Below are 17,732 nucleotides of genomic sequence, written 5' to 3' on the forward strand. Positions count from 1 at the left end.
TGAAATGCAAACTGAATTTGTATTCCTTACAATGTATGTGTAAATTTCATGAATACATCCTAACAGCATCTCTGCATTTTGGTTAAAATGTACGTGGGGGGATGTCATTATTTACATGGTTAAAGTATTAAGAATTGGTAATTTAAAAAAAAGACAATTGCGTGTATGGCTGCTGGGGGTGGAAGGCTTGGATCCTCTCCTCGAAGGTCATGCTTCCTCGATTTTGTATGGAAGGGTGTTCCACAGCCGGATGATGGAATGAGAAAAAGAATTCCTTGTATGCGGATGTTCTGCATGAAGGAATCCTGAACCGTTGGTGGTGTCCTCTGGTAGTGGCCTCGAGATGATGGAGATGGGGTGACTGGTTAATGGCTGATACTGTACGTCGTGATGAGCTTGGCACGTTGTCTACGAAGCTGCAAGCTCTCCCATCCAAGCTTGTCAAGCATAGCTATCGCGCTGTCTGTGGAATTTTAGTTGCCGGTAACAAAACGTACTGCTACACGTCGGACGCTTTCCATTTTCTGTATGTTGACCGGGATATGGGGTTCCACACGCTTGACGAGTACACTAGCTGTAGCGATCTAAGTGAGCGGATCTCAGGATCTGGTTTTAAAGGTGTTGTATTTTGTGGTCTTGATGTTGACAGGTTGTTCCTATGGAATGCCGTGTTGTTGCGGCCTCGTGGTGATACATCAGCTGGATTCAGGAGAGATTGTCTCTGATGGTAATTCCGAGGTACTCATCACTCATGGTGGTGCAGTGCCTTACCGTGGATGTAATATGGTACATCTATCCTCTCTCTCTTCCCGGTAATGTGAATTACCTCACATTTGTCCGGGTTGATGTGCCTCTGCCATTGATGCTCCCATTCCTGGAGGTTGTCAAGATCCGGCTGTAGGGAGGCGTTGTCGTCTGAAGAGTTCACTGTTCTGTATAGGAGGGAGTCATCAGCGAACAGACTGGCGGTGTCCTTGACTTTGCTTGACAGGTCGTTAATGTACACCAGGAACAGGAGCAGTCCAATGGCAGTTCCCTGAGGGACACCAGATGAAACAGATGCAGTGGTGGACGATTCCCCGTCTACTACGACCTTATGTGTACGTTCCCCAAGAAAACTCTCAAATATTCCAACGCAACGTAGAAACACTTACGCTATATCATGATGTAGAGTGCGTAGTTCACGTTGGTGGGGTACCTTGTCGAACACCTTGTAGAAATCAAGTAGGATGACATCAAATGTAAATACCAGCCCCCAGGTCTTGAATGGTGTTAATGAGCTGGGCTTAACAGGATCTGTTCTTTCGAAGAAAAAAAAGCCATGCGGGTTGTTCGTGAGATTGTTGGCTTCGAAAGTCATCAAGTGGCTCTGAAAGACGTGTTCCACCAGCTAGGATCAGACTGAGGTGAGGGAGACTGGTCAGTAGTTAGATGGTTTGCTACGGTCTCCTTTCATGATGATGATGCCTCGTTAGTCTTCCGCCAGTCATCTGACAGACACTCGCCAGTCGTCTGATAGATAAAAGCCAGTCGTCTGATAGATAAAAGCCAGTCGTCTGATAGACACCTGCCAGTTGTCTGATAGATACCCGCCAGTCGTCTGATAGACACTCGCCAGTCGTCTGATAGACAGATACCCGCCAGTCGTCTGATAGATACCTTGGTCCAGTGAGGCTTGGTAGATAAGAGTAAGTGATGGTGTTATACCGCAGCTGACGTCTCCTTGAAGAATCGTGTAGATATCGCTTCTGGCCTTCTGTGGATCCAGATCCTGTAGGAGTTTGACCAACATCTTTCCCAGTCTAAACGTATCTGAATTATTGCACGCGCTCATTTTGTTTTGAAGTTTGGAGTAATCCATTGTAAAAATCGGTATTTAAAGAGCGATCTAACAATCGGTATGAAACGCGTCAGACATGCAGCATTTGACCCAATGGCAGGTTGTATTGGCAAACTAGACCATGGAATTTGCGAAATGCTGACTTTGATTAAACGAGACTATGAAACTCGTGTAACATCAACATATTTGTCAGTTGATTGCTGAACCACTTTGCGAGTGAACACAACACTTGATAACACAACATATCGATGATCTTGACTGGAAGTGGAAAGAAAAGAAAAATTGATAACAGACAAAATTAGTGCGTCGATTACATTTATTTCATAGCATTAAAATTAGTCTCGTTCAACCAGACGCTCGGCTGTCTCCGCAAATCTCTGTTCATTCGGAAATTTGCGGAGACAGCCGAGCGTCTGGTTGAACTAGAATATATTGATACATCGGGATCGAATGACCACCTTTTTCGTTTTTAGTAAAAGGTATTTTTATTTTTCACCCCACTCGGAATGACTTTGGTTTTTTCATACACTGACCTACTTATATCAGTTTCTCCTCATAAGACATTGTGAAGGGAAAAAGAGAAGATGATCGAGAGAGAGGATGGAGAAATATGTGATTTTTGTTTTGTTATTCGTGGATTTTCTGCAGTTGATCTCAGTTTTAGGTAACTAAATTAAATCATGTCTTTTCGATAAACGCCAAAAAGTTCCAAAAGAATATGTTGATGATAAAAACCCATCCTTTTCCTTTACGAAACAATGAAAAGCTACGGTGACTGGGATTGGGGCTGTTTTACATGACTCATTAGATTGTCACATTGAAAAATCATTTTCAGTTTTATTTTAGATAATTTAACTGGACAGAAGAAAGTGATGATAGCTTTGGTAAATCTATGTATCTATCAATAACGTCAGTGCTTGGTATCTACGACACCGACCGTGGCATTGAAAATGCAGATCTTAAATTCGTGTCCAAGAAAGGTTTCATATTGATCTGAAAACTTTAAGCAAAACTGAAAAGTATCTTGAATATGTTAATTTCCTGACAGTATATTTTACAATAAGGAATGGTGTGACCTGATATCCCATCCTGTTCTTATCAATAGAAAACTAAGTCAAGGGGGTACCTGTTATAAGTCTCCCAATTTAAACCTCTCTATTAAATGTCTGGTTGAAAATGAAGAATTGAATCTGCGTAATTTGTCTTTTATGGTACATTTAATGGCGTTTGCATGTATGTGTAACTGGGATCTTTAATTATGTTGTACATCGGTCATTTTGATAATTTTATCTGTCCAAGGTCCATGGAATAATATGTAAGGCCGAAATATTTTTCATTTTTCAGTTGTCATAACCTATAGATTTATGAATTTCAGAGACACTCTAAAACTAAAATCAAAGGGATTAGACTAGTCTCTCTCTCTCTCTCTCTCTCTCTCTCTCTCTCTCTCTCTCTCTCTCTGTGTATTTATATATAATCCAAATAGAAAGAATTGATATCACACAGTCAAAATAGATATTGGTGAAATTTTGCATGTTCCAAAAAGGTGGCAAAATTTAAGATCATAACTAGAAAATCACAAAAAGTTCTTCGGAATGTTTACAAATACATTGGATACGATAGTAATTACAAAATAATTCCCTGTTCTAATTTGCCTAAACTAGTACCCTGTTGACTTTGCATCTCTTGTGTTTGTGTGTAGCCACCAATCAGCGGGGTACCAGTTTAATATATTGTCCTCCAGACAAAAATTTTATATAGGACTAAAACGTCAAAATGACTTCAATTTCAAAGTGCTGCAGCTATAGATAACCCATAATTAATACTACAAATTTGTTTTTTGGAGTTCTTCTTGCAAAATATTGTGATGTCATTTTTTGAGATAAAAGATAGACCCTATGCCTTTAAATATACTAGGTTAAATATACTTTGGAACTGTATATTTTCCTGCTTTTTTATTGAATTATATATATATTTACGAGTGCTGTTGTGTATATATGTAAAAGTGTGTTTAATTATTTAAATTCTAACGATAATAAATCATCAATGTTTCTGCCAGTATCACAGCTGTAACACCACTAGGTTCTGAATGTCTGTCCTAATCAGTACGTAATCAGTCATGTTTTCACCCTATCATTTATAGGTGATAATCTTGTAAAGCGAAATGTACAAGACAAGCGGCAATTTCAAGTGATAAAACCAGTGTTCTACCACAATAGACTGCCAAGGGAGACCACTCATATCAAGGTTTGTTACTACATATGTATGTGTCGTGGAAATGTTTTAAAACATGTGAGATATCTTATACAATTTGTTAGCAGGTGTAGTTCCAATATAGTTAACGAATTGTAACAATTAATTAATTCATTCATGCATTGATCAGTCCATAAAATATTAATGTTTTGGGACAATTTCAGGAAATCTTAAGGTATGCTCATTTTCGTTTTAATACAATCTAGCTTTAAAATAGTGTAACAACCTGAAAATGTTGAAATCATAGAATGAAACTGTCTGCAAGACAGGCTTATTTAATTTGTAGCAGTGAATTCAGTACGCTGTGTAATAGGTCAGCAAGAATTTGTGATTTTCAAAATTTTTTCTTACAAATATGAATGATAAATGAATTGAAGAAAACCGTTCAGTTTCAGAACAAGATACCTCGTCATGTACGTACAATGTAAATACAATATTACGTACAATGTAAATACAATATTACGTAATACAATATTATGTACAACAGTCTATGCGAAAGTTTTTTTGACAACACAGGACATTCGGTCCTGTGTAATCAATGAACACACCGGACCGAACCAAATTTTGTCAGACCGAAAAACCTAATGTATAAAAGTGAAACACGTGAAAATGCAAAACCAAGGAAATCTTATTTATTATACCAGTAATACTATACCAGGGATCCTTCCCGCATAATACTTTAGACGGTCCATGCGGTTTTAATCATATTCATTTACGTATTTGGATTTGTGTGATAGTTTTTACTTATAACAAACATTTAAATGACTCCGCGTCAAAATAGTAAAGCTCAAAACTGGACAGTGAGACATCGGACATACCGGTCCGGTGTAAAAAATGACGCATCGGACCTTAGGCACTGCACATCGGTCAGGTCCGACGGTCCGATGTCTTTCGCATAGACTGCGTACAATGTAAATACAATGTTACCTACAATGTAAATACAATATTACATACAATGTAAATACAATATTTTTATAAAATATCATGATCTTTCTCTGTGGTTTTCCTCTATAATATGGAGTCCTAATTAGCACGATAAGGTTTAGTGTAGAACTTTAATAAAGCTGCATTTTTTACTTAAAGAAAATAAAATCGATAAAAGATTAGAGATGGAGTTAATCTTGCATTCAGTTTCCATATGATAGCCATGATTAATGTACCAGGTTACTGCTTATAATCCGATTTCGTCTAACCATGCCACATGGCTAATTGATTTATAGCTGATCAAATGCTTTAATTTGCTTTTCCTTTTTCAAAAAGAAACTGAACACTGACATGTACACGTATAATGAAAATATCTCCAGTCCAAACAGCAAAATTAAGAGACAGAAGATAGGTTTAAGCATTGCATAAAAATGGAGCTATGAAAATTATCTGTATGTCAGTAAAATATCTCTCAAGGCCACTGAGAGGTTAAAACTAAAGTTTTATGAGATTTTAATTTTTCTCATAAGCAGGCAGCAGCTTTTATCAGAAAGATAACATTAAGATAAATTCCTTGGCATGTGATAACAAACATGTTTGTTAAAATTAATTATCATGTTTGACAATGTTATGAGTTATGTTTTTTTGTTTTTTATGTTGTTTTTGAAATTTCCAGTGACATTTGCAATCTTTATATATGCACTTATAAAAGGCCACTAATCTGTAGTGGTGAGAAGAATATAAAGTTGTATAAATAAAAAGAAAAGTAATAAACATTATGAAAGTGGTACAAAACCACCGAAAAACCTCATCAAACTCTGATTTAACCAGTGATTACTCCATTTACCCGATAGATATATAGGGCTCACCTGATCCCACTGGTGTGTCCAGGAGTTCATGTTTTCGCTACTCTTAATTTCGTATTCATTTATAGGAATAATGAGATTGATCACTGTTTGTTATCTTCACTTTTACATCTTCAACATAAATATGAGTTTATTTTGTACAGCGAAGTGGTTGGGGATTTCAGGGTAGGGGGAGGTTGAGGAGATGACCCCCCCCCCCCCCTCACTGAAATATTGAAGTAATAAGAAAAAATAAGATTATTCAGAGACTTCACACCTCAAACTTTCTGTGTATTAATTATCCTGACAAGGATTTAAACTTTCTGTGTATTAATTATCCTGACAAGGATTTAAACTTTCTGTGTATTAATTATCCTGACAAGGATATAAACTTTCTGTGTATTAATTATCCTGACAAGGATTTAAACTTTCTGTATGTCTGTTATCCTGACAAAATTTTTTTTAGTCAGTATAGAAAATTAAGAATACACATGCATTTTAGAGATACATATACATGTCGGATGATAAAATTCATCAGATCCCAGAATCACAGAAATTAATGAAATGTGGATTACACTTTGCAAAGGGGATGCTGGTCATATACTGGTGTTTGTTTCCAACTAAACAAAGCGTGTTAGCACTTCATGAATAGAGTGCTGTTGTGAGGCATCACAGTTCATACCCTCTGACATGTATTTTCAAAAATGAAATTAATTTCTTCTATTTGCATTCTACTTTCTTTCTGTCAGAATTCCCATCCATTGAAATGGATATACATTTATCTGTATTCATACACATATAATAGTTTTCTACTGCATCGCATTCATGAGGAAATGACCGTCATTACAGCTTGTATAGAGATCTATATCGTAGGCAAAAACACCGGAAATGTAAATATTTTATAATAAACAATATCTAAAAGTGCATGTAACTGAAAAAGAAAGTGTTGTTTTTCATTGATATTGGACAGTGACCCCTTAACCCTCTTTCAAGTCAGTCATAATTAAACTATATGCATTGGCTGTGTATATAAATACTTCATAAGAAGGGTTTGAAGGAAAAATGATATGTGGTTTATAAGGCTAGAGCGTTGCCCCTTGTTAGTAAACCTCTTGATAACTCAGTGACCGTTAGACTGATAGATTCCTTTGTGACTCAGAAATGGCTTGTAGCAAATATACCTTTATCATTGTCAGTAGATCAAAAAAATTACCATGAATACACACGCAAATAAAACGGAGAGGGTTCATGATGTGATCGATGGTTTTCTGAAAGATAACACGATTGTTTCGACCTCCAGATACACTTAATGTTTTAATGTGCAATATCTTAATCACGTAGTTACATATGATATTTAAAAAAATGTACATTACAGCTGTTATCTTTGTCATTACAATATTCAGCGTGCTGTACCGAGATACCGTACCTTATAGTAATTGTCAAACCTTTAGCTGAATCATTTGTGTTATATACACAATATAGGTTTATGTCATTAAAAAAAAGAAGATAATTAGGAACACTTCCATGTATGTCGACTGTCCAAGAAAAATGAGATTTGTCGCTGGTGGACATTTATTACCATGGATACGTTTGACCACCTATGTAATGAATTCCCCGGGGAAATTTATTCTCCCCTTCAAGGCTTAATATAAGTAAGGACTGCTCTATGTAAGGACTGCTGTGCATGCCTGAACTTCTGATTAAGTTGTGTCTTGAACCTGACCAAAAAGTTGATGAGGTCTCCAGACAGTGATAATTTGTGTCCAGTATCAACACACATATATATTGTGTTTATTCATAGCTATTTATCAACCTTGTCCTTTATTTCTGGCAGAGAGATGTGAGAATATGATGCAAAAGCAAATTCTCTCTCAACAAATGCAGTTACATCCAAATCTACAAAAAAACGTTTTAAAATTATTTTCCCTCGGCGAGTAATATTGATTAACATAACAGGAATTGCTCAAAAAATTAAATTTGGAAGTATACAGTTTCTCACCACGATCTGTTTATTGAATAGGCATTTCTCAGCTTCCTTAATTGTACCGTATTTTGTTGTGACATAGAAGTAAATGATAATGGCCGTGCATTGTCAGTAGATGGTAAAGGCTGCCAGTGGGAGTAGCACAGTAAATCAATTCTTCTGTTATTAAAAGTGAAGCTGAAGGACCCATTATTGTGTGTCCATTTCATGACATTTGCCATTTGTCTAGACAGCTTTTAGGGATGAAAGATTAAATGTGCATTTTGTATTAACCTTTGTACAGATCTATGTATACTGTAATGAACTTTGTGTTCTATATAAGACTAATGTCTTTTGTAATGAATCATGAAAGTCATGTTTTTAAGATGCAAATTCTGATTGGTTCAAATCCCATTGAGCTTTTGAAATGCCACCAATCAAATGACTGAAGCATATCTCTTGTTGAGTTTGCCCATGATATAAATCTTGGGTAGCCAATGCTGTGATGGAGTCTGTGAAGGAAATGTTCATCTATGTAACATGTAAAATATCTAATCATCCATGTAATGTATAGAATATTTCATCATACAGCTGAATGGTCGTATGGATGAAGCTGGAGACTGACTGATTGATGGTTTAAATCCCAGCAGGTTCACTCGTGCATATCAAGCTAACAATCTCCTGGCATCAGCTACAAATTTAGCAGAACTTCCAGGTGGGGTTGATTCCCCTATCGTGTCATGACCCCTCCCACACCATTTCATGGCAACTAGGTCATAATTTAACATTAAAAACAAAAAATGTGTATTAGCAGAGACATGTCCCTGGTAGTAGGCATTATTAAAATTATATTGAATATTAAAACAAAACATGTGTATTAGGTATTAAAACAAAAAGTATGTGTTATATTGAATATTAAAACAAAACATGTGTATTAGGTATATAATGAAAGACTAAAAAAAAATTGTATCCTATTAAGATCAAAACAAAAAATGTATATGATATTAGGTATAAAAAAGTGTACAAAAATTTATATTAAATCAAGTATTAAAAAAATAAATTAAATAAAATTAGGGGAGAAAGGTTTGGATGAGGATTGTCTTTGAGATTTGAAAAACTGCTGCTACACTCTGTGTCTATGTTACTCTTATGCAGTTAACTGATTCTGGTTTTGTCAGTAAAGCTTTGTGTAATCGGAACCTGTCTTTTCAGAATGGTACCCATCTTCAAGATGTCACCCTCTATTTTCAAGCATACAACAGAAATTTCCTCATAGATTTAGCCGTCAATAAGTAAGTATCGATCACCTGTACCTTGTAAGAATAAGACAACATTCATGTGATGAAATAGTGCATGCAAATACATGTATCTGTTTATTTTGATAACTATGGTCATAAAGGTAAAATTGAGAGGCTGTTCCCAATATGGGCACTTGTTTCACAGAGAGTTCAGTGGTTGTGATCCCAATGTGGCTGCTTGTTTCACAGAGAGTTCAGTGGTTGTGATCCCAATGTGGGTGCTTGTTTCACAGAGTTCAGTGGTTGTGATCCCAATGTGGGCACTTGTTTCACGGAGAGGTCAATGGTTATGATCCCAATGTGGGCACTTGTTTCACGGAGAGGTCAATGGTTATGATCCCAAATGTAGGCACTTGTTTCACGGAGAGGTCAATGGTTATGATCCCAATGTGGGCACTAATTTCTTGGAAAGTTCATTAGTTGTGATCTTAGTGTGGGAGCGTGTTTTACAGAAAGTGCAGTGGTTGTGAGCCCAGTGTGTTCAGTGGTTGTGAGCCCAGTGTGTTCAGTGGTTGTGAGCCCAGTGTGTTCAGTGGTTGTGAGCTCGGTGTGGGCACTTCATGTTTCATGCTTGATGAGACACTTTATCTGCTTAGTTTAATGTCTTGTCTATCCAATTGAGAATGGGTACTGGTTTTAATTGAGGGGGTGGGAGGACCAGCAATTGACTGGTGTCTGTCTCTCATCCTCTTAGCATCACTTAAACCAGGGATATTTTCCCCAGGGTTCAAGGTCTTATTTGTAAACTTAAAAGGGGCAGTGTATAATAATATCTTTAATTTATCAAAGAATCTCACGTGGAGAAGTCTCGCAGTGACTATACAGTAACTCAGGAAGATCTAATAATGAATCATTAACTACTCTCTCCATTGACTTACTCGTTCATTCAGCCTCCATCAAATATTATTAGTTCTCTAATATACTGTCAACATGAAAGGAGCCTTCCCTCTAAAGCGACAGGTAGACCATTAAATATCAACAAGCAGACGCAAGAGAAGAAATCAATATTTTAAAAAATGGATGAGTAGATAATGTGCATGGCAGTGATCAACAATGGCATCTCGCTCATCATACAATTATACTGGTAGCCAGAGTTGTTGAATTTGACAGTGTCCACAAGAAAATTATGATGCCTGACCAACCATATAGAGTGATAAATCTCCATTAAAATCCCTGACCGTCTTTGACACTAGTAATGCATCCTGTAAATAACATTGTATTGCAGCATTGTTATCCAGGCAGTGACAGTTTAATGAAGACCCGGCTGATGTATGGTGGATCATGTCTATTAACGGTTTTCAAACGTCTATTATTACCATCATTATGTGGGCCTATAGTTTGTATGTCATGCAGTGCATGTGTTTATAGTTTCTGAACATGTTAACGGAATCTCTGTAATGTGCAGTAGGGCAGTGTTCTAGTTACAAGGGGGGGTCAATACTGAGAGAACAATTACTCAGAACATCTGTAGTTAATAGGAAAAATATTATTTCAAATTCTTACAACCTACACGCATCGCTTTTGATTGTGCATTCCGTGAACATCAAAGACGTGTGTCTTTCATTTAGTTAAGTAAAAACTGGGTAGGAAAGTTTTGGCTGTGGGAGGAAGTATACCTGTCATTTCGACCATGTTTTGTGTCTGTTTTAACTGCCGGGGGAAACACGAAACAGCTGATTTTGATGTTTCTTGTTGCTTTAGTGATAAGTCAAGAAGTTATAACAACCGGCTTTGCTTCCTGGCACTCGGGCTTCGCTTCCTGACATTCGAGTCAGCTAGGCTCTACTGGGGTCTTTCTGACTTTTTAACTGAGATGATTTAATGGCCCAGAAAAAACCTGTGTCAGTGCTGTTTACAATGGACTATTTTGTTTGACTTAATTTGTGCATTGACCGTATAGTGAAATACCATGCAGGGCGTCATTCATGTGAAAGGAAATCACACTCCCTTATAAACAAATATGTGTAGTCATATTTTTATTCTGATGTCTGAGTTGAAGAAGAAAGTCGGGAGAGGATAGATATAGATCAATGACTTTGCTGATACTAATGTTGTTTGTTTACTGTTTGTCTATAAGGGTAGATCAGATTGATTTTCAGTACAGTTATCATTAATAAATTATCAATGATAACTAAATTCTCTGAAAATCAATCTGAACCACCCTTAGACTTCATTTTAGGATCTGAAGCTAAACACATGTAATATATGCATCGCATATCCCTTACGGAAATAACATATACTTCCAGTATACTTAAAGTATACTCCCAAGCATATGAAAAGTACTGTAAACGTATTATATTTGGCGTGTACGATATTCGGCGGAAATCGTTTTTTCAACAAGTTAGCGTAGATTTGATTTAGCGCATTCCTGAATTACTTTAAACATCTAGATTTACGGATGGCATTTAGTGATGTACTTGATTTAGCGGAAGCTGCGTTCCGCCAAAGGCGCTAAATAGAATACACAGCCAAATGTAATACATTTACAGTATATCTTTTACTATACTTGAAGTATACTTTTATATGCAAATTAGTTTGCCAAATATACTTTATACAAGTATATAGATGAAGTATACTCCAGTTATTCTTTGCTTATACAGGATCTGAAGCTAAACACATGTAATATGCATTGCATAATGAACCATGTTTAAAATAGTTGTGATCATGTGTGAACCCAACCCCGGGTCCCTTGATATACAGCCTCATAAAGAAATCATGCCTGTCTATTTATAGGTCAAGAGACTAATGTTAGGTACTATATTGATTCTGATCTATGTGGTTATAAGCCACAGTCTACTGGTAGGTTTCCAAGGAGAGGTCACCACATGCCACCGAAAGGTCAGCCTTATTCTCTAGGGTCCATGTGGATGACTTGATCATGCATTAAGGAGGAGAGAAAATAAAAAATATTGCATGAGGCAAGTTTTGCAACACTGAGCAGTGTGAATGTGCATGGCAGAAAGCCTAGATGATTATGGGATCAGGGAACACAAATATCTGAATTAATGTTTGTGGGCATTGTTTTAACACTGTGACAGTTTAATGTTTGTGGACATTGATTTAACACGGTTTAATGTTAGTGGGCATTGTTTTAACACGGTTTAATGTTAGTGGGCATTGTTTTAACATGTTTAATGTTCAGGATTATTGGTTTATAAAGACCTCCGGAGGACATGGATTATACATAACATTGGAATTTTGGTTGTCAGATCTTCATAATCCATAGATATTGATAAAACTCCAACATTCTGCTATCTAAGTATTTGTTCTATCGTATTTGTCTAAATTTTCATCTAAGTTTGTCTCCTGACCACAATAGGTGACATCCTCTTCTGAATGCGATCAATACGTAACTCTGAAATACCTGACTAAAAACTGTTCTCAAAACCTATTCATGTCTCTGAAACTCTTTAAATGGCTTCTGATTGTCTAGGAAGGTTTCGGATTCAATTTTTGGTAAATGTTTGGATTTAGAGTTGTATGTCAGTTGGTTACATTTAATGATTCAACAGAAATTTCACAGTCTTAACAGGGCCGTAAATTACATGGAGGCGGAGGAGGCAGCTGCCTCCTCCAACTTTTGAGCCAAAAAAAATTAAAATTTAAAGTTCATTAGAATTTATGTTGTTTCCAATAACTAAGAACATGATACCTCCCTTAAAAAGCATTCCAAATCTTTCTTTTAGAATGAGTTAGTCAAGTAACATCTTAGAAGGCCCTAGAATCAAGGATTTTGCACGAAACGTGTTCAGTGTGCACAAAATGTGCTCAGCGTCTGGGGGCCGCCCAGGCCCCCTGACCCCCGCCTAATTTCCTGCCTCCTCCAAATTGAAGGTTAATTTACGGCCCTGCTTAACCCAGTCCCACGGACCAGTGAAGATGATTGATCGTTCTAGCATGTCTGCCCATTGGTTTCGAGTTCTGCAGTAGCAGATACTTATATGTTTGATCTGATGGAATTGGAGGAAACCAAAATATAATAATCCATATTTAGGAACCAAATTGGCCCATCAAATCATTGCAGCTAAACATGATGGAGGAGAAGGAGGCATTGGAAAATAAACTGCAATACGAGGCTGACAGTCTGTGGCAGAACAAGATGGATTTTGTCAAGGAGAACTCTGCCTGGTCATCGATGGAATTTTGTCCATCTTTCACTATCCCAGAAAACATTCTTGATTTATAGGTGTGTTTTGTTTGTGATGAGATTTTGCTTGTCCTCACATTCCTTTGATTGACTGCTTATAGTTCATCTATACGATGTTATAGGAAATCAAAGTACTGAAATGAATGTAAGATGTGGAGAAATATATATATAGCACAACTATCATTCTACAACAGTTAATGACCTACATGAGTACTCAGTCGCACTAAAGGAAAATAACCTATCATGGATAAAAAGTATGATATGCATTTCAAAATTTGACATGTACCATATATTACAGGAAAAATGTAGCAACTTCAGTCAAATTGCGGGACCAAAACTCCGGATCTGCAGATCTGATCATTAATCTTACTCCTACCTTAGCAAGAGTTTCAGTTAATGTCCCTACGCTCCAGCTAAATGTTGGTTGGAAAGAATTCCAAGTAAAATCTACACAAATATATTGATCAATTGGTACCCGGTACCATCATTAAATATCTGTTATTTAATTGGCTGAATCCTTAGTTAGATATCCCTTGGAAATGTTGATACTATGTGTAAATGATCCCATTTAAATCGGTTCACCAGATTCATATTACAATTTGATGTAATGATATTTCAGAACATTTTGCCTGGAAGTAAAATTACTGATCGTAGTATTTTAAAATATTTTTCAAAATCAAAAATTGTTTTTAAATTTATCGTGTGTATAGAAAATTCAAATTATATCTTTATCATCATTACTGCTGGGCTCCATTTATTTACGACTCTATTCCAAATTGTCACTCCTGTGGGGATCTGGGTTAGAATAGGTCCTCAGTACCCCTTGCTTGTCGTAAGAGGTGACTAAATGGGGCGGTCCTTGGGATGAGACCGCATAAACAGAGGTCCCGTGTCACAGCAGGTGTGGCACGATAAAGATCCCTCCCTGCTCAATGGCCATAAGTGTCGAGCATAGGCTTAAATTTTACAGCCCTTCACAGGCAGTGGTGACGTCTCCATATGAGTGAAATATTTTCGAGAGAGACGTTAAAAAATATTCAATCAATCAATTCCAAATTGTCAGTCTTCATCACCATTATCTTGTATTTTGTGTCATTTCTAACATTTTGATGATTGAATGCTTATGATTTATATGACATGTGATTTGAGGTAGATGAAGTTGGGAAAGATTGAACATGAATTAGTGAACCTCAAATGAAAGTTTTAAAAGTGGGAAGTTTCATTAAACAAGTGATTCCCAGGGGAGTGGTTTCAGCAGACGAGAATTTTACAATTGATGTTTTAGGTTACATTGTATTATAAAAGATTAAAATAAAATGAAGTGAATAAGAATAAGTACATGAACCTGATAAGAAACAATAATCACTGAACCTCTCACTATGGGGAGAGAACCTCTCACTATGGGGAGAATTGCTACAGAATTTAATGCAACATGGAGTATGCAATGCTTATAGTCGTTTAATGCATTTTGTGATATATATCATTTTGAAATACTGTGAATATGTTAATTTTCTTGAAGTTAGAACAACTGGACCTTAAAAAACAATTTTATAGAATCTTGAAATTAAGTTGAATTAACATAGAAGAATTCTAGTACAAGGCTCATGAAGAGCAGGTGTCCATTGCTATAGTTAGACTTGGACTCATGAAGAACAGGTGTCCATTGCTACAGTTAGACTCAGACTCATGAAGAACAGATGTCCAGTCTTTGCTACAGTTAGACTCAGACTCATGAAGAGCAGGTGTCAATCGCTACAGTTAAACTCAGACTCATGAAGAACAGGTGTCCATTGCTACAGTTAGACTCAGACTCATGAAGAGCAGGTGTCCATTGTTACAGTTAGACTCAGACTCATGAAGAGCAGGTGTCCATTGCTATAGTTAGACTCAGACTCATGAAGAACAGGTGTCCATCGCTACAGTTAGACTCAGACTTAGAAACAGCAGCTACAGTTAGTTTCAGGGGTTCGGTGCTGACCCTTTGCATTAGAGCTGTTGACGTCGTCTATTCCTGTGTGAAGTGATGAAGTCGTTACTAAATGCTGGATGTTAAACATGCACATAAAATGGATGTAGATGTAGGAACCATTAACTGCATTATAGACTTAATTGGTTTGGAGGAAATGATTGATGATTCAGTCACCTCTGGTGTTTTGTTACATTAAGTTTTCAATTTTGGCGAGAATGTACCGGTGTGAACATGGCCCAGGGAGCCTGAGTACGTGTAGATGATTAAAAGAAGATCAGCCATTCATAAAGCGAAGTAGAGCATTATTGAGGGGATTAAATCCATCTCTGTTGATCTAGTGTAATTCAGTTAACGAGATAAAACAAGATGCTATGTTGGTGAGGTCACACTAGAGAGCATTATCCGAGAAGCCCTGTAACCCAGGCTGATAGATTACTGGGAAAAACAGGGAAGTTTTGTTCTCCGTTTTTTTCAAGGGCTTTTGTAAAGATGATGAAGAGGATGGTAATGGAAGCATTCTTGAAAACAATTCTGAAGTTTTGTTATTTAGTTACTGGTGTCAATTATGTACATTACTGTTTCAAAACAAATATAAGATATACGTAAGAATGATATTATATAGGCAGGAAGAATGCCATAGGCAGTGCATGTTTTCACAAGGAACTAATTTTTGGTATCCAGAATATGTGCAAAAAATCTCTTAAGTATATATGCAAGTGTTGAGAGAACTACAATCATCATGTCAGCAATAATTACGTCCACTGCAAAGTGCTGGCAGTTTTCGGTCACTAAATCTGGAGATGAGGGATGTGTGAGTTATTGTGCAGGCCTCTGTCTGTAGGAGACAGCTTTAATTGTGCTGTGGGGGGAATTGGTTAAGGTTCATCTAACTCCCTATCAGATTATTTGATGCAGATTATCAGCAGATTGTGTAAGGTTGCGTCTGTTTAATGTACAGATGATCTCTTGTCTTTTTTATCTGAAATGCAAGATGCTTTGTGTATTGCCTGTACAGTACTACCCCAGTCTGAGAGAGTACAGAGATGAATTTCTGATAACTAGAAACATGTTTTTCTTTATAGACTCTGTGCAGTACTACCCCAGTCTGAGAGAGTACAGAGATGTGAATTTCTGATAACTAGAAACATGTTTTTGTTTTGTAGACTCTGTACAGTACTACCCCAGTCTGAGAGAGTACAGAGATGAATTTCTGATAACTAGAAACATGTTTTTGTTTTGTAGACTGTGTACAGTACTACCCCAGTCTGAGAGAGTACAGAGATGAATTTCTGATAACTAGAAACATGTTTTTGTTTTGTAGACTCTGTACAGTACTACCCCAGTCTGAGAGAGTACAGAGATGAATTTCTGATAACTAGAAACATGTTTTTGTTTTGTAGACTCTGTACAGTACTACCCCAGTCTGAGAGAGTACAGAGATGAATTTCTGATAACTAGAAACATGTTTTTGTTTTGTAGACTCTGTACAGTACTACCCCAGTCTGAGAGAGTACAGAGATGAATTTCTGATAACTAGAAACATGTTTTTGTTTTGTAGACTCTGTACAGTACTACCCCAGTCTGAGAGAGTACAGAGATGAATTTCTGATAACTAGAAACATGTTTTTGTTTTGTAGACTCTGTACAGAACTACCCCAGTCTGAGAAAGTACAGAGATGAATTTCTGATAACTAGAAATATGTTTTTGTTTTATAGATTCTGTTAATTTAACACCAGTGTAATCCATTTTACGATGAATTCCTACCCCACTTTCAACATCCATTTTCTTTTTCTTTATGTCCTTTACACTGTGTAATGTGACTTCCTGTTTAATCAGAATTTCTCTCCCCCGAGTATGTCGGTTAACACAGGGTTCACTGTACTGGTATTGTGCTTCTCGGAAATGAACAGAGAACTCCTAGTTAGTTCTAGTTAATGCTTTAAATGATGGCGTATACCGATACTGTTATAGAGTTATAGACTCCGCTCTATTGCTTGTTCAAGTCCATCTCTTCTATAATGGAGGGGAACACAAAACTCTTCTTCTGACAAGCTATGGGGGAGTCGTTATCATGATTCTGTTCCTGATTGGCAGGGCATCAATATTTGTCCTAGTTGTAGCAGAAGCGCAGACGTTTGTTTACATAACAGGGTGGGAGATGATACCATCATCAAAGAATTATAGATCTGCTGAGAGAGTTGTTAAAGAAGGGCATTGCCTTTACGCACTGAGAGATTTCACACACATTTTATATTCAGTTCAGAACCTCACAGAGGTATAATGAGGTGTGTTTTAACACAAGGCTGTCCAATAAGTCTTGAGATATTTTATTGTTCTTATGTGTTTTATAATGGACAATAAACGTTTATTAAGATGGAGATGTAGATTGTTGGGGAAATTTAATAACGACTTGGGGGACTAAATTAGGGTAATAGAAGTAGAACGGTTATTGATTGATCAGGAGACAGTATGGTAGTCTGCTTGTCTTCTCC

General features: G+C 36.8%; 1 protein-coding gene across 4 annotated transcripts in view; it reads left to right on the forward strand.

Moving 5' to 3' along the window:
* Positions 1–2,322: 2,322 nt before the first annotated feature.
* LOC125660378 (disintegrin and metalloproteinase domain-containing protein 12-like) overlaps positions 2,323–17,732 on the forward strand; it is a 43,111-nt gene continuing 27,701 nt past the window's right edge. For 3 of the 4 annotated variants that reach the window (XM_056150443.1, XM_056150444.1, XM_056150442.1), the window contains exons 1-3: positions 2,349–2,504; positions 3,984–4,087; positions 9,038–9,117. In XM_056150443.1, the coding sequence (XP_056006418.1) occupies positions 2,441–2,504; positions 3,984–4,087; positions 9,038–9,117 (248 nt within the window). In that variant the 5' untranslated portion in view covers positions 2,349–2,440. Of the gene's footprint in view, positions 2,505–3,983; positions 4,088–9,037; positions 9,118–17,732 lie in introns of all 4 variants that reach the window. The other variant, XM_056150441.1, reaches the window with a different exon arrangement.

Source organism: Ostrea edulis, chromosome 9, assembly GCF_947568905.1.
Source record: "Ostrea edulis chromosome 9, xbOstEdul1.1, whole genome shotgun sequence".
In the NCBI taxonomy this organism is placed as follows: Eukaryota; Metazoa; Mollusca; class Bivalvia; order Ostreida; family Ostreidae; genus Ostrea; species Ostrea edulis.